The sequence below is a fragment of the Salmo trutta genome, chromosome 10 (assembly GCF_901001165.1).
Source record: "Salmo trutta chromosome 10, fSalTru1.1, whole genome shotgun sequence".
In the NCBI taxonomy this organism is placed as follows: domain Eukaryota; kingdom Metazoa; phylum Chordata; class Actinopteri; order Salmoniformes; family Salmonidae; genus Salmo; species Salmo trutta.
Genome location: NC_042966.1, coordinates 32,730,088 through 32,755,268, shown reverse-complemented (window position 1 = coordinate 32,755,268; position 25,181 = coordinate 32,730,088). Strand labels below are relative to the sequence as shown.

At 44.1% G+C, this 25,181-nt stretch overlaps 1 protein-coding gene across 2 annotated transcripts in view; it reads right to left on the bottom strand.

Moving 5' to 3' along the window:
• Positions 1-7,937: 7,937 nt before the first annotated feature.
• LOC115201576 (inactive heparanase-2) overlaps positions 7,938-25,181 on the bottom strand; it is a 155,356-nt gene continuing 138,112 nt past the window's right edge. For both annotated transcript variants that reach the window (XM_029765338.1, XM_029765339.1), the window contains one exon: positions 7,938-8,185. In XM_029765338.1, the coding sequence (XP_029621198.1) occupies positions 8,023-8,185 (163 nt within the window). In that variant the 3' untranslated portion in view covers positions 7,938-8,022. The remainder of the gene's footprint in view (positions 8,186-25,181) is intronic.

The following is a 25,181-nucleotide window of genomic DNA, read 5'->3' as shown; positions in this document are numbered from 1 at the left end:
AAACGGATCACAGAGTATAAACAGAGTTAGCCAGGGTTTGGTTTCAGCTACCTCTGCGAAAGAGCCTCTGTCACGCAAAAGTATTCAGTACTCCGGTGCAGTGTATTAAACCATGTCACCATTAGATTGGGTCAAAGGGCGTAGAGGTTATGATCACAACGTACTGGTTTAGAAGAAGTTGAGATTTCCAAACAGAGTTTCCCACAATGGGCCTATAACAACGAGTGAGATGGATCATCTCTGGATAGTGGAAACACAATGAGCTATAGGTTGAGTGCTCACTTCAGCACAATACAGGTAATCTGACTCTGTGAAATCCTCTGTTTCCTTCTTTTATCCAATGAATTCAGCCATGAGACATACAAGTTGTAGTACTTTGAAAAGTCCTGTTCTCGGCAGAATTTTTTGTGTCAGTTCATCTGTGTATGTAAGTCTTGGGAGTTGTAATCAAATGAACTGTGGTATCCCTCTGATGTAGGTTTTCTGACAAATGCCAGTCCAGTTTACACTTTGAACGTGTGTCCTGAGATCAGTGTACTATTTGTCTCTTGTTTGTGTGTGTCTGCATGTATGTGTCTTGCTCTCTCTCTCTCTCTCTCTCTCTCTCTCTCTCTCTCTCTCTCTCTCTCTCTCTCTCTCTCTCTCTCCCTCTCTCACACACACACACATATGTGTGGTTCACTTAATTTCGAACCAATAATGGGACCTAAAGGTAAGTGAAGTGCTTTGATCATATAAGGGCTGATTATGGAGATTTCTGCTGTGCGCTTTATAGAGAGCGAGAGAGAGTGGACTCCTTTCTCTTAACAGGACTGCTGGTTAAATCCCGGTGTGAATGAGTCTGGTATTCTGTTTAAGTCAACCAGGTTGGCCAGTTTAAGATGAACCATATGTGGGATGGAAGCTGGATTCTTCAGGCTAATTTCTGAACAGGTCTGTGATAAATAAATAAAAGCAAAAGTCTATTTCAAATCAAATCAAATCAAAGTTTATTTGTCACGTGCGCAGAATACGACCTTACAGTGAAATGCTTACTTACAGGCTCTAACCAATAGTGCAAAAAAGGTATTAGGTGAACAATAAGTAAGTAAAGAAATAAAAAACAACAGTAAAAAGACAGTGAAAAACAGTAGCGACGCTATAAAAGTAGCGAGCCTATATACAGGCACCGGTTAGTCGGGCTAATTGAGGTGGTATGTACATGTAGATATGGTTAAAGTGACTATGCATATATGATGAACAGAGAGTAGCAGTAGCGTAAAGAGAGGTTGGCGGGTGGTGGGACACAATGCAGATAGCCCGGTTAGCCAATGTGCGGGGGCACTGGTTGGTCGGGCCAATTGAGGTAGTATGAACATGAATGTATAGTTAAAGTGACTGTGCATATATGATAAACGGAGAGTAGCAGCAGCGTAAAAAGGGGGGGGGGGGGGGGGGGGGGCACACAATGCAAATAGTCCGGGTAGCCATTTGATTAGATGTTCAGGAGACTTATGGCTTGGGGATAAAAACTGTTGAGAAGCCTTTTTGTCCTAGACTTGGCACGCCGGTACCGCTTGCCATGTGGTAGTAGAGAGAACAGTCTATGACTGGGGTGGCTAGGGTCTTTGACAATTTTTAGGGCCTTCCTCTGACACCGCCTGGTATAGAGGTCCTGGATGATAGGCAGCTCAGCCCCAGTGATGTACTGGGCCGTACGCACTACCCTCTGTAGTGCCTTGCGTTCGGAGGCCGAGCAATTGCCGTACCAGGCAGTGACGCAACCAGTCAGGATGCTCTCAATGTTGCAGCTGTAGAACCTTTTGAGGATCTCAGGATCCATGCCAAATCTGAATGAATTGAATCTGAATTTCCTGAATGAGGTTCACAATTCTGTGCATGCCGCAGTTCCGTGATCAGGTTCATGACTCTTGAAGGACTGCCAACACAATATCACATCTTAAAATGTTCAATGAAAAAGGACAATACATTGTTCAACTATCACATGAATGCCACATGCTGTTGTACTCAAACCCAACTCTGACAATCTTGACTTGGTGGAAATCCAGGCACCTTAGAAGAAAATATATTTTAAAAAATCACAGCAGCGTAAACTCTCAACATTACTGTGTCTGGTTTATGGTCCACTGCTAGCCCACCGCAGCCCATACTAACTTTCTCATCTCCTGTCCTCCTCTATTCTCCTCCTCCCGCCTCACAGCCAAATAGTACACCTGATTGCATTAATAAAGGGCTTGGTAATTAGTTGAGTAGTTGTATCAGGTGTGCTGGTTCAAGACTGGAACAAAAAACGTGCAAGGACCAAAATAGCGAAACACTAACCTGGTTCTGAAGCATTGGGGACTGACCCAGCCTGGCAGGGCCGAGCCTAGCCTAGCAAATGTTTCCCATCAACCACTGGCTCTCCACCTCTCTCTGACAGGACGGGGCAAGGCAGGGCCCTCCTTCCCCACAACAAAGCCCGATTCCAGCTGCCTCTACATCTGCTGGGGGCTGTGTGTGTGTGTGTGTGTGTGTGTGTGTGTGTGTGTGTGTGTGTGTGTGTGTGTGTGTGTGTGTGTGTGCGTGTGCGTGTGCGTGTGCGTGTGCGTGTGCGTGTGTGTGTGTGTGTCAGTGCATTCTGATTGCTTCCTACTGTCACTGTGAGTACTCTCTCTGCTTTAATTCTAACTCGTATAGATCCTTTCATCCACTCCCTTTTGCCCCACCAACATGTGGTCCTGTGTGCTCCGTCTTCCTCTCCTCTTCTCCTCCCTTCTCTCCACAATCATTTACACTCCGTCTCCTTGCCGAGATCACGGAATATTTATTTCATTCTATGGCATTTTAATTATATTTATTCAGTAGTACTATTAACACAGAAAAATCTGCTTTCACGTAGTTTAACCCATACAGTAGTAGTACGTGAGACAAGTACAGTTGTGTGCCAATACTATTCGTGTTAACGGCCCAATCAGATCAGCTTTAGCTGACATCCACATAGCTGATCATGTGATGGTGTCAGAGGTGGAAGTGTGTTAGGGTTGTCAAATCCACAAGCACCTAAATCGGACATCACCATTGGCTGCCCTGAGTCGGGATGAAGAGAAATCCCATGCAGCCTTGTTAACAAATTGGAACACTGGAACGTGAGATGTAATCTACGCCTCCATTAGGCTGATAGATGTAATTTACACCTCCATTAGTCTGATAGACGTAATCTACACCTCCATTAGGATGATAGATGTAATCTATACCTCCATTAGGCTGATAGATGTAATTTACACCTCCATTAGGCTGATAGACGTAATCTACACCTCCATTAGGATGATAGATGTAATCTACACCTCCATTAGGCTGATAGATGTAATCTACACCTCTATTAGGATGATAGATGTAATCTACACCTCCATTAGGATGATAGATGTAATCTACACCTCCATTAGGATGATAGATGTAATCTACACCTCCATTAGGCTGATAGATGTAATCTACACCTCCATTAGGCTGATATATGTAATCTACACCTCCATTAGGATGATAGATGTAATCTACACCTCCATTAGGCTGATAGATGTAATCTACACCTCCATTAGGCTGATATATGTAATCTACACCTCCATTAGGCTGATAGATGTAATCTACACCTCCATTAGGATGATAGATGTAATCTATACCTCCATTAGGCTGATAGATGTAATCTACACCTCCATTAGGCTGATAGATGTAATCTACACCTCCATTAGGCTGATAGATGTAATCTACACCTCCATTAGGCTGATAGATGTTATCTACACCTCCATTAGGATGATAGATGTAATCTACACCTCCATTAGGATGATAGATGTAATCTACACCTCCATTAGGATGATATATGTAATCTACTCCTCTATTAGGATGATAGATGTAATCTACACCTCCATTAGGATGATATATGTAATCTACTCCTCTATTAGGATGATAGATGTAATCTACACCTCCATTAGGATGATAGATGTAATCTACACCTCCATTAGGATGATAGATGTAATCTACACCTCCATTAGGCTGATAGATGTAATCTACACCTCCATTAGGCTGATAGAAATCCTTATTATTTTGTTTAATAATTTTCAATTTGAGCGCCATTATTTCTATAAAGCCTACACTTTCTCATTCTGAACTTCTAACATGAGTGGGACGGGTGTGGCTTTGTGATATCGATCAGGAGCAGCTGCTCACCGATTTGACAGCTCCAACTCCGTTACACATCCAACACCGCCAAAACACCAGCTTTGCGGCTGTTGGCTATCGCCGGTTAATGCTTGATCTAATTGAATCTAGGACAAATTAGGTTTACTTAGCATATACCTTCGGTGGGATTTTACCAATAGGATTTTGCTAATCTTCTACTGTGTACAGTACGTGCTTTGTTATAGCAACAAAACCCTCAAACAAAAGTAAAGCAGTATCACAATAGAAACACCTATTACAAACAACGTTATTGTAATCATTTTATTATCGCTGTATATATTTTCTTTACCAAAAAATAATGCTCAACCGCACACTTTCCACAATAAAATAATGCTCAACCGCACACTTTACACAATAAAATAATGCTCTTTTAAAAAAGGAAATATGAACAACTCCACATGAGGAAATAATATACTTATTATTATTTAACACTGTCACGGTTGTCGTCGGTGAAGGAACGCAGCAGGTACGTGTATGCTCATCTTGATTATTTATTACTCTCAAAAAATGAACATACAAAATAACAAAGAAACGAACGAACGAACAACTACAAACAGTCTGGCCAAGCAAAGCTCAACACAGAACAATCACCCACAAATAACAACCAAACACACCCTAATATATGGGACTCTCAATCAGAGCGGGAGTTGGGTAGCCTGGTCCTCGGAGGCGTACCGGCGACCAGATGCGCTGCGCAGGCATCCTCCTACCAGGCTGGATGCCCGCTCTAGCACGGCACCTGCGAGGGGCTGGAATAACTCGCACCGGACTGTGCGTGCGTATGGGTGAGATTGTGCGCTTCTCAGCGAAACATAGCGCTCTCCACCCCATACGCTCCTCCATATAACCACGGGTAGCTGGCTTCTGGCTCTTCCTTCGCCTAGCCAAACTACCCGTGTGCCCCCCCCAAAAAAATTCTTGGGGGTGCCTCTCGTGCTTCTCCCTCAGCGCGTCTCTGGCCTCGTACCACCGCCTCTCTGCCTTGGCTGCCTCAATTTCCCACTGCGGGCGGCGATATTCCCCAGCCTGGTGCCAAGGTCCGGTCCCGTCCAGAACTTCCTCCCAAGTCCACTTCTCCCGCCAGTCCAACTCGAACGCCGTCTGCTCCTTCCTCTGCTGCTTGGTCCTTGAGTGGTGGGTGATTCTGTCACGGTTGTCGTCGGTGAAGGAGGACCAAAACGCAGCAGGTACGTGTATGCTCATCTTGATTTTTTATTACTCTCAAAAAATGAACATACAAAATAACAAAGAAACAAACGAACGAACGAACAACTACAAACAGTCTGGCCAAGCAAAGCTCAACACAGAACAATCACCCACAAATAACAACCACAAACACACCCTAATATATGGGACTCTCAATCAAAGGCAGATAGACAACACCTGCCTTCAACTGAGAGTCCCAACCCCAATCAACACAACATAGAAACACACTCACCAGACTACACATAGAAATACATAAACATAGACTATAAACCAAAACCCCGGAAATACTAAATCAAACACCCTTTAACCAAACACACCACCCTGAACCACATAAAACAAATACCCTCTGCCACGTCCTGACCAAACTACAATACTAATTAACCCTTATACTGGCCAGGACGTGACAAACACATTCAGTCGAAATGTTCTGAAAAACAAAATGTTCTGTCTCCCAACCCCGTACGTACCCGGTACAGTTTAACTTGTAAGATGATAAACATCAAGTTCCACTGAAGAATAGTTACAGTACACCGTGCCATGCATTGTACTGCCATTTTCCATTGACTTAGGATTCTGTTTCAGTCTCACCCAAAAAGGTACCAGTTCAATTTTGCTTCCCTCAACATAAAAAATAATTAGATACAAATATATATATAAAAAATAACATTTACATTTCAATTATATGTAAATAAACACTTCAAGCATGCATCTCCTGTAATTAACACGCTTTTATGTACATTACATATTCAAATAGAAGGATGATACACCAATTAAAGGAATTCTGTACAAAACAATCCAAACTTAATAAGTAATATTTCATATTATTAATAGTAATACTTAATATTTATCATAAAGGCTAGCAGCATAATATACCTGTACATGGGACTTGACGTGCAGTGATGAATCTGAATGGGAGGTTGATTGACAAGAATAGTGTTTTAGTAACATGTGTTCATAGTGACCCAGCTCTGTGCACCTAGAGCAAAACACTGTAAATGCAATAACATCCAACCAGTAACCAACTCTACCTTTCATTTCTGTCTGAAGATGAACACTCTGCTGTGCATCGCTGCCTTCAACTGTCCTTCAGACAACAAACCCACCACAATACCACAAAGCGATTCCCAATTGCCAACGAACAGTTTAAGTATAGATGTAAGCCAAGCTGATTTAGAAACCAAATCTCAGAGGGACATGGTAAACAAGGACAGACTCATCAGCAGGGGTATTCACACACACACACACACACACACACACACACACACACACACACACACACACACACACACACACACACACACACACACACACACACACACACACACACACACACACCATACCACACCGCACCATACCACACCACACCGCACCATACCACACCATACCACACCACACCATACCACACCTCACCACACCACACCACACCACACCACACACACAAACACCATACCATACCCCACCAAACCACACCACACCATAGCACACCACACCATACCACACCACACCATACCATACCACACTATACCACACCACACCACACCATACCACACTATACCACACCATACCACACTATACCACACCACACCATACCACACTATACCACACCACACCATACCACACTATACCACACCATACCACACTATACCACACCACACCATACCACACTATACCACACCACACCACACCATACCACACTATACCACACCACACCACACCACACCACACCATACCACACTATACCACACCACACCATACCACACTATACCACACCACACCATACACAGTGATGATTCAGTCAGACAGCAGACATGGCTACTGGGGCTGACACACGTCCTGCGGTTGACTGGTTTTTTTATTTTCTTCAGGTTTTCTCTTCTTCCTGTCTCTCCGTCTGCCAGGAGCTTCAGAGTATCAACAACAAAGAGTTGAAAGGAGTTTGCAGGGGAAACAATAAGAGTTGTTGGCAGATAGAAATCTGAGTGTCCGTTAGTGGATCTGATGATCAAAGACATGGAAAACAAGTCTAGTTGGACATGGAGGATGGTACAACCTTCTGAAATAACAGTTCTGTCATAACAAAACTCAATAACCTTTTACAAAACAATACAAAATCCCAATAATAGAATCATCCCTGTCCGTCTTGTAGCACATGGGGAGACAGTTCAGAGAGCTATTGAAAGGTATTCAGTGCAACCCTTGTCTGGGACAAAGGGCAAGCCTTTTTGAGTCAGACCAGGGACTAGTGATAAGGAACCAAAAGGTAAAAACTAAGGGCTAGGGACTAGGGATAAGGTAGTGAGAGGTGAGGAGTGAGGGGGTGGTCCGGTACTAGGCAACGGTGTGGGTGATGAGGGGTGAGAAGGAGGGGGTAAGGGGTGATGGCTAGGGTGTGAGGTAGGGAGTGTAGGGAGGAAAGGGTGAGGAGTGTGGAGGTAAATGGTGAAGGGTGAGTGGTGAGGAGTGTGGGGGTGAGGGGTGAGTGGTAAGGAGTGGGGGTGAGGGGTGAGTGGTAAGGAGTGGGGATGAGGGTGAGTGGTGAGGAGTATGGGGTGAAGGGTGAGGGTGAGGGTGAGGGGTAAAGGGTGAGGAGGAGTATGCTGAGGATTATCTGCGGCAGGCATAAGCATTGATGTTCTTGATGACATAGAAGCCGATGGTCATAGGGGGCATGGCTATCGTCCTCCCCGACCGCAGCGTCTGAGGCTTCAATTCCGGGAACGTCTCGTTGTCCACCATCAACAACTTTTCTCCGTTCAACTGGACTGACCTGGGGGAGACAGGAGAGAGTGGAGTTGGAGAGACGAAGAGAGTGGAGTTGGAGAGACGAAGAGAGTGGAGTTGGAGAGACGAAGAGAGTGGAATGAAAGATAAAAGAGAGGAGGGAGAGAGAGGAGAAGGATAGTTGAGAGAGGGCGAGAGAGGGAAGGGTGGGAGAGGAGAAAGGGTTTCACTTCTGCACAATGCTGGAGTGGCAGAGCAGCAGTCCTTCTGAGGCTGCATGTACAGTCATCTGAACACTAGGGGGAAGTAAAGTTACATAATGGCACCGTCCTGACGGAGGTTTTGTAACAGATGTGATTCTTCTTATCTAGATGGAAGAGTGGCTAGGTTGGGGTTTATTTTCTCTCAATTCCAGGCAAATCATGAATTGATCTGCACTATAATGGTTGAATTCCTAATCTAATACAACTAACTGGCAAGGAACTGATCACAAACTCATTAAAGTCTGTCTCAGAGAGCACTGAGAAGAGTTGCAACCCTTTGGAAGTGGGGATTAGACTGGATATTCTAAAATAAATAGCCCTACGAAATAACACAAACAAAATGCTTCACACAAATGTTACTTAGATTTTGCAACAATGCTGTATTTTTATGAGACTGACAGATTCCAATAGACGTTTTCCTGTCCCGTCATCTGTGAGTGGAGGCCTGTAGTAAGTCAGCAGTACACTAGCTAACTGAACGTGAATGCCAATGAATCCAATGCAATGTTTCAACGATTAACACGGTTATAAAGATTAAAGGGCAATTTTGTAAAATTTTCTCAGGGGTAAAACAAAACTTAGAGACGTATATACAGTACCAGTCAAAAGCTTGGACACACCTATTCGTTCAAGGGTTTTTCGTTATTTGTACTATTTTCAGCATTGTAGCATAATAGTGAAAACATCAAAACTATGAGATAACACATATGGAATCATGTTGTAGCCAAAAAGTGTTAAAATGATTTCTTCAAAGTAGCCACCCTTTGACTTGATGACAGCTTTGCACACTCTTGGCATTCTCTCAACCAGCTTCATGAGGTAGTCGCCTGGAATGCATTTCAATTAACTGGTGTGCCGGAGAAGAAGGCTGACGTTTTACGTGTCCCTAACCGATTGTGTTTGTTTGTTCGCTTACTTGCGTTGTTTTTAACTTGTTTTTTTACTTATTTTGTGCATAATGTTGCCGTCTCTTATGACCGAAAAGAACTTCTGGTCATCAGGACTGTGATTACTCACCACGGACTGCCAGAATCCTTTTTTTCCTTTAACGAGTCTGACGAGCCCGACGCGAATGATATACTACTTTCTCGGGAACAGGCCAAGATCCCCAGGGTAGGCTGCCTTCTGGTAATTCGTAGGCGATCAAATAAACCCCCACTTCCTTCCATTCTGCTAGCAAACGTGCAATCTTTGGAGAATAAAATCGATGACCTACATACAGCTGGCTGGTGATACCATGTACTGGCGGGATAGAACATCGGCCTCTGGTAAGACAAGGGGCGCGGACTATGTATTTTTGTAAATAACACCTGGTGCACGATATCTAGGGAAGTCTTGAGCTATTACTCGCCTGAGGTAGAGTATCTCATGAAGCTGTAGACCACACTATCTACCGAGAGAGTTTTCATCTGTAATTTTCATAGATGTTTACATACCACCACAAACTGAGGCTGGCACTAAGACAGCATTGACGGAGCTGTATTCCGCCATAAGCAAACAAAAAAACGCTCATCCAGAGGCGGCACTACAAGTAGCCAGGACTTTAATGCAGGGAAACAAATCCGTTTTACCAAATTTCTTAAATATGCAACCAAAGGGAAAAAAAACTCTGGACCACCTTTACTCCACACACAGAGACACATACAAAGCTCTCCCTTGCCCTCCATTTGGTAAATTTGACCATATTTCTATTCTCCTGATTCCTGTTTACAGGACTGTTTTGCTAGCACAGACGGGAATATGTTACAGGATTTCTCCAATGGCATTGAGGAGTACACCACATCAGTCATCAACAAGTGCATTGATGATATCATCCCCACAGTGACCATATTTTTATTTTACCTTTATTTAACTAGGCAAGTCAGTTAAGAACAAATTCTTATTTTCAATGACAGCCTAGGAACAGTGGGTTAACTGCCTTGTTCAGGGGCAGAATGACAGATTTGCACCTTGTCAGTACGGGGACTTGAACTTGCAACCTTTCAGTACAATGCTCTAATCACTAGGCTACGCTGTAGCCCCATATGTACAGTGGGGAGAAGAAGTATTTGATACACTGCCAATTTTGCAGGTTTTCCTACTTACAAAGCATGTAGAGGTCTGTAATTTTTATCATAGGTACACTTCAACTGTGAGAGACGGAATCTAAAAGAAAAATACAAAAAATCACATTGTATGATTTTTAAGTAATTAATTTGCATTTTATTGCATGACATAAGTATTTGATACATCAGAAAAGCAGAACTTAATATTTGGTACAGAAACCTTTGTTTGCAATTACAGAGATCATACGTTTCCTGTAGTTCTTAACCATGTTTGCACACACTGCAGCAGGGATTTTGGCCCACTCCTCCATACAGACATTCTCCAGATCCTTCATGTTCCGGGGCTGTCGCTGGGCAATACGGACTTTCAGCTCCCTCCAAAGATTTTCTATTGGGTTCAGGTCTGGAGACTGGCTAGGCCACTCCAGGACCTTGAGATGCTTCTTACGGAGCCACTCCTTAGTTGCCCTGGTTGTGTGTTTCGGGTCGTTGTCATGCTGGAAGACCCAGCCACGACCCATCTTCAATGCTCTTACTGAGGGAAGGAGGTTGTTGGCCAAGATCTCGCGATACATGGCCCCATCCATCCTCCCCTCAATACGGTGCAGTCGTCCTGTCCCCTTTGCAGAAAAGCATCCCCAAAGAATGATGTTTCCACCTCCATGCTTCACGGTTGGGATGGTGTTCTTGGGGTTGTACTCATCCTTCTTCTTCCTCCAAAAACGGCGAGTGGAGTTTAGACCAAAAAGCTCTATTTTTGTCTCATCAGACCACATGACCTTCTCCCAATCCTCCTCTGGATCATCCAGATGGCCATTGGCAAACTTCAGACGGGCCTGGACATGCGCTGGCTTGAGCTGGGGGACCTTGCGTGCGCTGCAGGATTTTAATCCATGACGGCGTAGTGTGTTACTAATGGTTTTCTTTCAGACTGTGGTCCCAGCTCTCTTCAGGTCATTGACCAGGTCCTGCCATGTAGTTCTGGGCTGATCCCTCACCTTCCTCACGATCGTTGATGCCCCACGAGGTGAGATCTTGCATGGAGCCCCAGACTGAGGGTGATTGACCGTCATCTTGAACTTCTTCCATTTTCTAATAATTGCAGCAACAGTTGTTGCCTTCTCACCAAGCTGCTTGCCTATTGTCCTGTAGCCCATCCCAGCCTTGTGCAGGCCTTGTGCAGGTCTACAATTTTATCCCTGATGTCCTTACACAGCTCTCTGGTCTTGGCCATTGTGGAGAGGTTGGAGTCTGTTTGATTGAGTGTGTGGACAGGTGTCTTTTATACAGGTAACGAGTTCAAACAGGTGCAGTTAATACAGGTAATGAGTGGAGAACAGGAGGGCTTCTTAAAGAAAAACTAACAGGTCTGTGAGAGCCAGAATTCTTACTGGTTGGTAGGTGATCAAATACTTATGTCATGCAATAAAATGCAAATTAATTACTTACAAATCATACAAAGTGATTTTCTGGATTTTTGTTTTAGATTCCGTCTCTCACAGTTGAAGTGTACCTATGATAAAACTAACAGACCTCTACATGCTTTGTAAGTAGGAAAACCTGTAAAATCGGTAGTGTATCAAATACTTGTTCTCCCACTGTACATACCCCATCAAGAAGCCATGGATTGTAGCCAACATCCGCACTGAGCTAAAGTCTAGAGCTGCCGCTTTCAAGGAGCGGGACTCTAACCCGGAAGCTTAGAAGAAAGCATCAATACAGAACTAAGATCAAATCACACTACACCGGCTCTGATGCTCGTCAGATGTGGCAGGGCTTGCAAACCATTACAGACTACAAAGGGAAGCGCTTCTATGCTCGCTTCGAGGCAAATAACACTGAAACATGCATGAGAGCACCAGCTGTTCCGGAAGACTGTGTGATTACGCTCTCTGCAGCCGATGTGAGTAAGACCTTTAAACAGGTCAACATTCACAAGGATGCAGGGCCAGACAGATGTACACCAGGATGTGTACTGCGAGCATGCGCTGACCAACTGGCAAGTGTCTTCACTGACATTTTCATCCTCTCCCTGTCCGAGTCTGTAATAACAACATGTTTTAAGCAGACCACCATAGTGCCTGTGCCCAAAAACACTAAGGTAACCTGCCTAAATGACTACCAACCTGTAGCACTCACGTCTGTAGCCATGAAGTGATTTGAAAGGCTGGTCATGGCTCACATCAACACCATTATCCCAGAAACCCTAGACCCACTCCAAATTGCAACCGCCCCAAGAGATCCACAGATTATGGAATCTCTGTTGCACTCCACACTGCCCTTTTCCCACATGGACAAAAGGAACACCTATGTGAGAATGCTACTCATTGACTACAGCTCAAGGTTCAACACCATAGTGCCCTCAAAGCTCATCAATAAGCTAAGGACCCTGGGACTAAACACCTCCCTCTGCAACTGGATCCTGGACTTCCTGACGGGCTGCCCCCAGGTTGTAAGAGTAGGTAACAACACATAAGCCATGCTGATCCTCAACACGGGCCCCTCAGGGGTGCGTGCTCTGTCCCCTCCTGTACTGCATGTTCACTCATGACTGCACGGCCAGGCACGACTCCAACACCATCATTAAGTTTGTCGATGACACAACAGTGGTAGGCCTGATCACCGACAATGACGAGACAGCCTATAGGAAGGAGGTCAGAGACCTGGCAGTGTGATGCCAGGATAACAACCTCTCCCTCAACGTGATCAAGACAAACGAGATGATTGTGGACTACAGGAAAAAGAGGACCGAGCACGCCCCCATTCTCATCGACGGGGCTGCAGTGGAGCAGGTTGAGTTCTTCATGTTCCTTGGTGTCCATATCACCAACAAACTAAAAGGTTTCAAGCACACCAAGACAGTCGTGAAGAGGGCACAACAAAACCTACTCCCCATCAGGAGACTGAAAAGATTTGGCATGGGTCCTCAGATCCTCAAAAGGTTCTACAGCTGCACCATCGAGAGCACCCTGACTGGTTGCGTCACTGCCTGGTATGGCAACTGCTCGGCCTCTGACCGCAAGGCACTACAGAGGGTGGTCCGAACGGCCCAGTACATCACTGGGGCCAAGTTTCCTGCCATCCAGGACCTCTATACCAGGCGGTGCCAGAGGAAAGCCCTAAAAATGGTCAAAGACTCCAGCCACCCAGTCATAGACTGTTCTCTCTGCTATCGCATGGCAAGCGGTACCGGAGCGCCAAGTCTAGGTCCAAGAGGCTTCTAAACAGCTTCTACCCCCAAGCCATAAGACTTCTGAACATCTAATCAAATGGCTACCCAGACTATTTGCATTGCCCCCCCTCTCTTTTACACCGCTGCTACTCTCTGTTGTTATCATCTATGCATAGTCACTTTAATAACTCTACCTTCATATACGTTTTACCTCAACTAACCAGCGCACAATGACTCTGTAACGTACCCCTCTGTATATTGTCTCGCAATTATTATTGTACTGCTGCTCTTTAATTACTTGTTACTTTTATTTCTTATTCTTATCCATATTTTTTAAAACTGCTTTGTTGGTTAGGGGCTCGTAAGTAAGCATTTCACTGTAAGGTACACCTGTGGTATTCTGCGCATGTGACTAATACAATTTTATTTGATTTTAAAAGATAATTTGTGGAATTTCTTTCCTTCTTAATGCATTTGAGCCAATCAATTGTGTTGCGACAAGGTAGGGGTGGTATACAGAAGATAGCCCTGTTCGGTAGTAGTTCAAGTTCATGTTATGGCAAGAACAGCTCAAATAAGCAAAGAGAAATGACAGTCCATCATTACTTTAAGAAATGAAGGTCAGTCAATCCTGAAAATGTCAAGTCCTTTGGAAGTTTCTTCAAGTGCAGTTGCAAAAACCATCAAGCGCTATGATGAAACTGGCTCTCATGAGGACCACCACAGGAAAGGAAGACCCAGAGTTACCTCTGGACTTCAGATTGCAGCCCAAATAAATGCTTCACAGAGTCCAAGTAACAGACACATTTCAACATCAACTGTTCAAAGGAGACTGTGTGAATCAGGCCTTCATGGTCAAATTCCTGCAAAGAAACCCCTACTAAAGGACACAAGAGACTTGCTTGGGCCAAGAAACACAAGCAATGGACATTAGACTGGTGGAAATCTCTCCTTTAGTCTGATGAGTCCAAATGTGAGATTTTTGGTTCTAACAGCCATGTCTTTGTGGGATGCAGGGCAGGTGAACGGATGATCTCTGTACGTGTGGTTTCCACCGTGAAGCATGGAGGAGGATGTGTGATGGTGTGGGGGTGCTTTCCTGGTGAAACTGTCTGTAATTTATTTAGAATCCAAGGCTCACTTAACCAGCATGGCTACAACATCATTCTGCAACGATATGCCATTCCATCTGGTTTGCGCTTAGCGGGACTATAATTTGTTTTTCAACAATGACCAACAATTTGTTTTTCAACAAGGACAATGACCCCAAACACACCTCCAGGCTGTGTAAGGGCTATTTGACCCAGAAGGAGAGTGATGAACTGCTGCATCAGATGACCTGGCCTCCCCAGGGACCTGACCTCAACCCAATTGAGATGGTTTGGGATAAGTAGGGCCGCAGAGTGAAGAAAAAGCAGCAAACAAGTGCTCAGCATACAGTTGAAGTCGGAAGTTTACATACACTTAGGTTGGAGTCATTAAAATTCGTTTTTCAACCAATCCACACATTTCTTGTTAACAAACTATAGTTTTGGCAAGTCGGGTTGGACATCTACATTATGCATGACACAAGTAATTTTTCAAACAATTGTTTACAGACAGATTATTTCACTTATAATTCACTGTATCACAATTCCAGTGGGTCAGAAGTTTACATACACTAAGTTGACTGTGCCTTTAAACAGCTTGGAAAATTCCAGAAAATTATGTCATGGCTTTAGAAGCATTTGTTAGGCTAATTGACATAATTTGAGTCAATTGGAGGTGTACCTGTGGATGTATTTCAAGGCCTACCTTCAAACTCAGTGCCTCTTTGCTTGACATCATGGGAAAATCAAAAGAAATCAGCCAAGTCCTCAGAAAAAAAAATGTAGACCTCCACAAGTCTGGTTCATCCTTGGGAGCAATTTCCAAATTCCTGAAGGTATCACGTTCATCTGTACCAACAATAGTACGCAAGTATAAACACCATGGGACCACGCAGCCGCTCAGGAAGGAGACGCATTCTGTCTCCTAGAGATGAACGTACTTTGGTGCGAAAAGTGGAAATCAATCACAGAACAGCAATGGACATTGTGAAGATGCTTGAGGAAATAGGTACAAAAGTATCTATACCCACAGTAAAACGAGTCCTGTATTGACATAACCTGAAAGGCCGCTCAGCAAGGAAGAAGCCACTGCTCCAAAACCGTCATAAAAAAGCCAGACTATGGTTTGCAACTGCACATGGGGACAAAGATCGTACTTTTTGGAGAAATGTCCTCTGGTCTGATGAAACAATAATAGAACAGTTTGGCCATAATGACCATCGTTATGTTTGGAGGAAAAAGGGGAATGCTTGCAAGCCGAAGAACACTATCCCAACCGTGAAGCACGGGGTGGCAGCATCATGTTGTGGGGGTGCTTTGATGCAGGAGGGACTGGTGCACTTCACAAAGTAGATGGGATCATGAGGACAGAAAATATGGAAATATTGAAGCAATCTCCAGACATCAGTCAGGAAGTTAAAGCGCTATGATGGTCGCAAATGTGTCTTCAAATGGACAATGACCCCAAGCATACTTCCAAAGTTGTGGCAAAATGGCTTAAGGGCAACATAGTCAAGGTATTGGAGTGGCCATCACAAAGCCCTGACCTCAATCCCATAGACAATTTGTGGGCAGAACTGAAAAAGCATTTGCGAGCACGGAGGCCTACAAACCTGACTCGGTTACACCGGCTCTGTCAGGAGGAATGGGCCAAAATTCACCCAACTTATTGTGGGAAGCTTGTGGAAGGCTACCCGAAGCGTTTGACCCAAGTTAAACAATTTAAAGGCAATGCTATGAAATACTAATTGAGTGTATGTAAACTTCTGACCCACTAGGAATGTGATGAAAGAAATAAAAGCTGAAATAAATCATTCTCTTTACTATTATTCTGACATTTCATATTCTTAAAATAAAATACTGATCCTAACTGACCTAAAACAGGGAATTTGTACGAGGATTAAACGTCAGGAATTGTGAAAAACTGAGTTTAAATGTATTTGGCTAAAGTCTATGTAAACTTCCGACTTCAACTGTATGTGGGAACTCCTTCAAGACTGTTGGAAAATCATTCCTCACGAAGCTGGTTGAATGATTTGTTTAACACTTTTTTGTTATTACATGTTTCCATACGTGTTATTTAATCATTTTGATGTCTTCACTATTATTCTACAAAGTCGAATATAGTAAACATAAAGAAAACCCCTTGAATGTGTAGGTGTTCCCAAACTTTTGACTGGTACTGTATATATGGTTCAGGCAACACCTAACTATCAACCCACACCTCCAACTTTGCTTTCTTTTGAAAATACAAGGAGCTGAAGGGTGAACTCTCTCTCTCTCTCTCGGCTCGGGGTGCTAATGTGTGTAAAACAGCAGGCTTCAGAACCCCAATGTTGATCTTCACTAACGCCTTTCACAGGATTTATGTTAGCTAGTTCAAAGCACTGGGGAGCAGGGAAGTGGAATGAGAGAGAAACAGAGATGAAGAGAGAAAAACAGAGAGCAAGAGAGAGATAGGAAGGGGGAGTAGAAGGAGACAGAAAGAAAGAAAATAGGGGAAAAGTCTAAATATCCTTTTTATATAATGTAAATTAAATTACACTTCCATATGCTGTTCCTTCAGCAGCTCCTGGCAACAGATGTATCTCTCTCTCTCTGTGTGTGTGCGTGTGCGTGCGTGTGTGTGTGTGTGTGTGTGTGTGTGTGTGTGTGTGTGTGTGTGTGTGTGTGTGTGTGTGTGTGTGACCCTTCAAGTCAACAAGTTTCACCTGGCTTTCACTCCAACACTGTTAGACTACAGCATGGGTATTCAGCGGGTGGTTGCAGCGGGTCAGAAATGTACACTGAATAAAAAAATAAACACAACATGTAAAGTGTTGGTCCCATGTTTAATGAGCTGAAATTAAAGATCCCAGAAATTTTCCATACGCACAATAAGCTTATTTCTCTCAAATGTCGTGCACAAATATTGGTTTACATCCCTGTTAGTGAGCACTTCTCTTTTGCCAAGATAATCCATCCACCTGACAGGTGTGGCATATCAAGAAGCTGATTAAACTGCATGATCATTACACAGGTGCACCTTGTGCTAGGTGCAATAAAAGGCCACTCTAAAATGTGCAGTTTTGTCACACAACAAAATGCCACAGATGTCTTACGTTTTGAGGGGGCATGCAATTGGCATGCTGACTGCAGGAATGTCCACCAGAGCTGTTGCTAGAGAATTTAATGTTCATTTATCTACCATAATCCGCCTCTAACTTCGTTTTAAAGAATTTGGCAGTAAGTCCAACCGGCCTCATAACCGCAACCACGCCAGAATAAATTCATGTTGAATTACATACCTACAGCAGAAAATAAGATAATATCTTCTTTCTGATGATGTCAACTTTATTTCACAACTCCAAATATTGAGTAAATTACTGGAGTATCTGACATAGGCTTTGAAAAAGCGCCCAGTGCGGCATGTGCCGCCGGCTGCTGGTAAGCTTTCTTGACATGGACATAAATTTTTGCATACACATGGTTAACCTTTGTTTAACTGCTCGGCGATTAGCGAAAATGTGTTTGGAGTTACCTTTGCTGGCTAATAGGCTACATTAGAGTTTACACTTATTCTTCCAATTATAATGTGGGGAGGAAAAAATAATGAAAAACTATCTACCAAATCTATTAATTTTAAAATGTTGATTACTTCTCCTTGCCATTACCATTCACATGATAATAAGATAAGACATATCATGATGGAGGATGGAGGTCCCTGGATGATGGAGGTCCCTGGGTCGCCGGTTTGCCTGGGAGGGGGTCCCTGGATGATGGAGGATGGAGGTCCCTGGATGATGGAGGTCCCTGGGTCGCCGGTTTGCCTGGGAGGGGGTCCCTGGGCAATAAAGGTTGAAGACCCCTGGACTATAGTAACAATCACAGAGACCCTTATTCAAGTCCAATTCTTCCATATTCCATACAAAACGTGAGTTGTTTTGCGAAAAAGCTATATTTACAAGGATGCATTAAACCCTGTAGATTCAGTCCTACCAGGAACAGTATGACATTCCATTACATTTCTTGATTAGCTGTAAATCTGGGACCACTGTTTAACCCTGGGAGTTAGTATAACCTTACCTAACATTTCATTTTTCATGCATATGTATAGTTGAATGGTATCACTCCTAGCATTGAGCACCCACCAGACCCTGGTAGGTCAGGGGTTTCAACCCTGTGGCCACCTTTCCTGTTTCATACTGTCTAAATAAAGTCATACAAAATAAGAAAGGAGGGTGGAATTATACTGTGATAATGACCTGATTGAGACCATAAGCCCCAAAGTGGAAAGAAGAATTAGAGAGCACCTCATTTGCTGATTTACCAGATTTATTGCGACTGAAATGTAATGGCAAACGTAAAGTCATTTTGGGGTATTCGATAGTTAGCCTCAATTTGAACTAATCCTTGAACTTTCTGCACCCTTTGTAACATTTCACTGGTTCATTTCACTGTATTGAGGCGGCAGGTAGCCTAGAGGTTATGAGCATTGGGCCAGTAACCGAAAGGTTGCTGGTTTGAATCCCTGAGCTGACTAAGTTAAAAATCTGTTGATGTGCCCTTGAGCAAGGCACTTAACCCTGATTGCTCTGGATAAGAGTGCCTGCTAAATCACCAACATGTTAAATCTTCAGAATGCAAAGCCGTTAAACACATTAATACCTACATCAATTTCCTGTGGCCAGACCTATGTATAGGGCTGGCTGTTGCATTGTAGTCATATTTATAGACATCTGGAGTTGCTCAAACAATAATAAAAGTCCCCACTGCTCTACCTATGCTGAGTGAAAGCAGTAAGACCACCAGTTGGAGTCTAGAACAGAGCCGGCGTTCCCCTCCGCTGCTTACGGTTCTATTAACAACCACTATAATCTCTTGTAACACCCCTAACACATCCTCATCATTAACCTGTTATTACTGCAAACACACACACACTCATTATTGCAGGATCAGCCTTGTGTCTGAATAACAGGCTGAGCTTAGGCTGGAGAGGTCAAGAGAGGGATGGATTACTGCCAGACAGACAGACAGAGAGGAGAGGAAGGAGAGAGCAATGTGGGGAAACGATTGCAGCAGAGTTAGTGAAAAGGACTGGGGGCATTACTGCCTGGAAAACAGTGGGAGACAAGGAGAGGAGACAGGAAAAGAAGGATGGATGTGTAGAGATGTCAGGAACGGAGAGAGAAACGAGCAAGAGAAAAGGGGTGAACGTGGACAGGAGGGCAGCAGTGCTACTGGTATGGAATGGTAACAGTGAGGTAGAAGACAGAGGAAAGGGGTGCCTGGAGTGTAAGGCTGTGCAGGCATTAGCGGTTCTGGGGGGGAGCCAGGGGGGGGCCAGTGCCCCTATGACAACAATTTTGGACCCCCTTGTGGCCCCCCTAAATGTGGAGTATGAAATAATTTGTACATAACTAATGGCTGCAATGCAGTGAAGGAAACGATATGACAACAATAACGTCTAATGTAACTGGCCCCTCTAACAATACAACTGGCCCCAGCTTGGCCCCCCCAGTTGAAATGGTCTAGAACCACCACTGTGTGCAGGGCTACTGGAACTGATAGAACAGCGAATCTTCCCAGAGGGCTCTGGGGATGCAGACCAGATCAGACCAGAACCACCCCCTCTAGGAAGGCCTTTGGTACCAGCAGATGTTTCTTATCACGACCCACACCGTTCACTTTTCAATTTCAATAAACAAGGACAAACTTATTGTGCTAATCTGATTTTATTGCCAATTGTCAACCATGGAGGTTTGATGTTTGATATATCTTTGCTGTGTGTGTACGTCATGACCGTCTGCTTCCCACTCCTGAACATTTGCTCCTACTGTAAATGCATCCAACGGTAAACAACATCGCATATTCCCTCTGTAGAAATACTATAGCCTGGCAAAAATCTCACCATTTGGAGAAAAATTCAACCTTTTGAGACCTTTTAATAATTTTCTTGGAAATAATAAAATATGAATCTTTAGAACCTGGCTAAAAAGACCCTGAAGTCTACTTACCATCCACTATACTGTAGAGCAGGGATCATCAACTAGATTCAGCAGCGGGACCATTTGTTTCTTGAGCGGAGGGTCGGGGGGCCGAGACATAATTACAAATAATTTGTAGATTGCAAATTGACTGCAAGAAACCCAAACAGATATAATATTTGACTAAAACACATTAATTTCAAATCTTGCTTACATTTGTATACAATCTATTATGCGTGGGAATACATGGGAGCAGTTTTCCAAAATGAAAATCCCTTGTAGCTGATTTCCTGGTGTTTTTATAGTCTTTTATGTCCAACAATGACACTTCTAAAATGTTTATAATAATAATTATATGGGCAACCCTGCTGTGTAGTATCTAGACAACTATGGTCCTGGAGGGCTGCAGGGTTATGCAGGTTTTTGCTTCATTCCAGCACTAAGTATCTACAGTATGGAGGCCTTATAAAGGGTTTATGAAGTCTTGAGCCTTTAAAGATGTGGTTTATTTAAAGTGGAACCAAAAATGCTTCAGTAGAGATGCGCGTTTCCCTGACAGAGATTCCAAATCCTATCTTCCAATCTTCCCTATTAAAGGACAACCCCCCCACCCTGTTTCACACAGAGAGGTTAGCTAGAGGGACAGCTGTGTTATGGTAACCTAGGTCTCTCTGGCTTTCTCCTGTATGTTGGAATTGCCAGGTCAGTGGGTCACGGTGTGTATGCGTGCGTGCATGTGTGTGCAACTACATATTAAGACGCCGAGGTCTGGAGCTCGATAATGTTTCTAATATGAAAAAAAGTGTATAATAAAAATATATACAGTATAGAGCCTATTGTACAAAGAAAAAAATATAAATGACGGGTCAACATCTAAATATTGCTCCCAGCTTTGATCAAAGCTCAGAACCTGTATATTCTTCAAACCAAATAAAATCGAATTGTATTTGTCACATGCAAGTGCAGACCTTACCTTGAAATGCTTACTTACAAGCCCTTAACCAACGATGCAGTTCAAGAAATATAGTTATATTTAATAGATAAACTAAAGTAAAAAAATGTAAAATAAGTAACACAATAAAATAACAATAATGACGCTATATACAGGGGGTACCGTTACCGAGTCAATGTGCAGGGGTACATGTTAGTCGAGGTAATTTGTGCATGTAGGTAGGGGTAAAGTGACTATGCATAGATAATGAAAAGCGAGTTGCAGCAGTGTACAAAACCAATGGGGGGAGGGGGGGGGGGGACAATACAAATAGTCCAGTGGCCATTTGATTAATTGTTCAGCAGTCCTATGACTTGGGGGTAGAAGCTGTTAAGGAGCTTTTTGGACCTAGACTTGGTGCTCCGATAAAGATTGCCGTGCGGTAGCAGAGAGAACAGTCTGACTTAGGTGACTGGAGTCTTTGACAATTCTCTGGGCCTTCCTCTGACACCGCTTAGTATATAGGTCCTGGATGGCAGGAAGCTTGGGCCATACGCACCATCCTCTGTAGGCTTTACGGTCGGTGCTGGGGCGGTATGCGAATTGGAGTGGGTCTAGGGTTTCTGCGATGATTGTGTTGATGTGAGCCTTAACCAGCCTTTCAAAGCACTTCATGGCTGCCAACATAGTCATTTGGGCAGGTTACCTTTGCTTTCTTGGGCACAGGGGCTATAGTGGTCTATTTGAAACATGTCGGTATTACAGACTCGGTCAGGGAGAGGTTGAAAATATCAGTGAAGACACTTGCCAGTTGGTCAGCGTATGTTCTGAGTACACGTCCTGGTAATCCATCTGGTCCCACTGCCTTGTGAATGTTGACCTGTTTAAATGTCTTGCTCACATCTGCTACGGAGAGCGTGATCACACTGTCGTCCAGAACAGCTGGTGATATCTTGCTTGCTTCAGTGTTGCTTGCCTCAAAGCGATCATAAAAGGCATTTGCCCGTCTGGTAGGCTCGCGTCACTGGGCAGCTCGCGGCTGGGTTTCCATTTTTAGTCCGTAATACTTTGCAAGTCCTGCCACATCCGACGAGCGTCAGAGCCGGTGTAGTAGGATTCAGTCTTAGTCTTGCATTGACGCTTTGCCTTTTTGATTGTTCGTCTGAAGCATAGCGGGATTTCTTATAAGCGTCCGGATTAGTGTCCCACTCCTTGAAAGCTGCAGCTCTAGCCTTTAGCTCGGTGCGGATGTTGCCTGTAATCCATGGCATCTGGTTGGGATATGTACGTACGGTAACTGTGGGAACGACTTCGTCGATACACTTAGCGATGAAGCCGGTGACTGAGGTGGTATACTCCTCAATGCAATTGGATGAATCCTGGAACACATTCCAGTCTGTGCTAGCAAAACAGTCCTGTAGCATAGCAGCCACGTCATCTGACCACTTCCGTATTGAACGAGCCACTGGTACTTCCTGCTTTAGTTTTTGCCTTGTAAGCAAGAATCAGGAGGATAGAATTATGGTCAGATTTGCCAAATGGAGGGCGAGGGAGAGCTTTGTATGCGTCTCTTTGTGTGGACTAAAGGTTGTATAGAGTTTTTTTTAAATCTGGTTGCACATGTGACATGCTGGTAGAAATGAGGTAAAATGGATTTAAGTTTGCCTTCATTTAAAGTCCTTGGCCACTAGGAGTGCCGCTTCTGGATGAGCATTTTCTTGTTTGCTTATGGCCTTATCAAATCAAATCATATATTATTGGTCACATACACATGGTTAGCAGATGTTAACGTGAGTGTAGTGAAATGCTTGTGCTTATAGTTCCGACCATGCAGTAATATCTAACAAGTAATCTAACAGTTTCACAACAACTACCTTTTACACACAAGTGTAAAGGAATGAATAAGAATATGTACATATAAATATATGGATGAGCGATGGCCAAACGGCATAGGTAAGATGCAGTAGATGGTATAGAGTACTGTATATACATATGAGATGAGTAATGTAGGGTATGTAAACATTATATAAAGTGGCAATGTTTAAAGTGACTAGTGATACATTTATTACATCCAATCCTTAATTATTAAAGTGGCTAGAGATTTAAGTCAGTATGTTGGCAGCAGCCACTCAATGTTAGTGGTGGCTGTTTAACAGGCCTTAAGATAGAAGCTGTTTTTCAGTGTCTCGGTCCCAGCTTTGATGCACCTGTACTGACCTCGCATTATGGATGGAAGTGGGGTGAACAGGCAGTGGCTCGGGTGGTTGTTGTCCTTCATGATCTTTTTGGCTTTCCTGTGACATCGGGTGGTGTAGGTGTCCTGAAGTGCAGGTAGTTTGCCCCGGTGATGCGTTGTGCAGACCTCACTACCCTCTGGAGAGCCTTACGGTTGTGGGCGGAGCAGCCGTACTAGGCGGTGATACAGCCCGACAGGATGCTCTCGATTGTGCATCTGTAAAAGTTTGTGAGTGTTTTTGGTGACAAGCCAAATTTCTTCAGCCTCCTGAGGTTGAAGAGGCGCTGTTGCGCATTCTTCACCACGCTGTCTGTTTGGGTGGACCATTTCAGTTTGTCCGTGATGTGTACACAGAGGAACTTAAAACTTTCCACCTTCTCCACTACTGTCCCGTCGATGTGGATCGGGGGGTGCTCCCTCTAGTGTTTCCTGAAGTCCACGATCATCTCATTTGTTTTGTTGACATTGAGTGAGAGGTTATTTACCTGACACCCCACTCCAAGGGCCCTCACCTCCTCCCTGTAGGCCGTCTCATCGTTGTTGGTAATCAAGCCATTCCACTGTAGTGTCGTCTGCAAACTTGATGATTGAGTTGGAGGCGTGCATGGCCACGCAGTCATGGGTGAACAGGGAGTACAGGAGAGGGCTGAGAACGCACCCTTGTGGTTGAGGATCAGCGGGGTGGAGATGTTGTTTCCTACCCTCACCACCTGGGGGCGTCCCGTTAGAAAGTCCAGGACCCAGTTGCACAGGGTGGGGTCGCGACCCAGGGTCGCTAGCTTAATAAGGGTACTACGGTGTTAAATGCTGAGCTGTAGTCGATGAACAGCATTCTTACTTAGGTATTCCTCTTGTCCAGATGGGATAGGGCAGTGTGCAGTGTGATTGCGTCGTCTGTGGACCTATTGGGGCGGTAAGCAAATTAGAGTGGGTCTAGGGTATCAGGTAGGGTGGAGGTGATATGATCCTTGACTAGTCTCTCAAAGCACTTCATGATGACGGAAGTTAGTGCTACGGGGCGATAGTCGTTTAGCTCAGTTACCTTAGCTTTCTTGGGAACAGGAACAATGGTGTCCCTCTTGAAGCATGTGGGAACAGCAGACTGGGATAGGGATTGATTTAATATGTCCGTAAGCACACCAGCCAGCTGGTCTGCACATGCTCTGAGGACGCGGCTATGGATGCCGTCTGGGCCTGCAGCCTTGCGAGGGTTAACACGTTTAAATGTTTTACTCACGTTGGCTGCGGTGAAGGAGAGCCCGCAGGTTTTGGTAGCGGGCCGTGTCAGTGGCACTGTATTGTCCTCAAAGCGAGCAAAGAAGTTGTTTAGTTTGTCTGGGA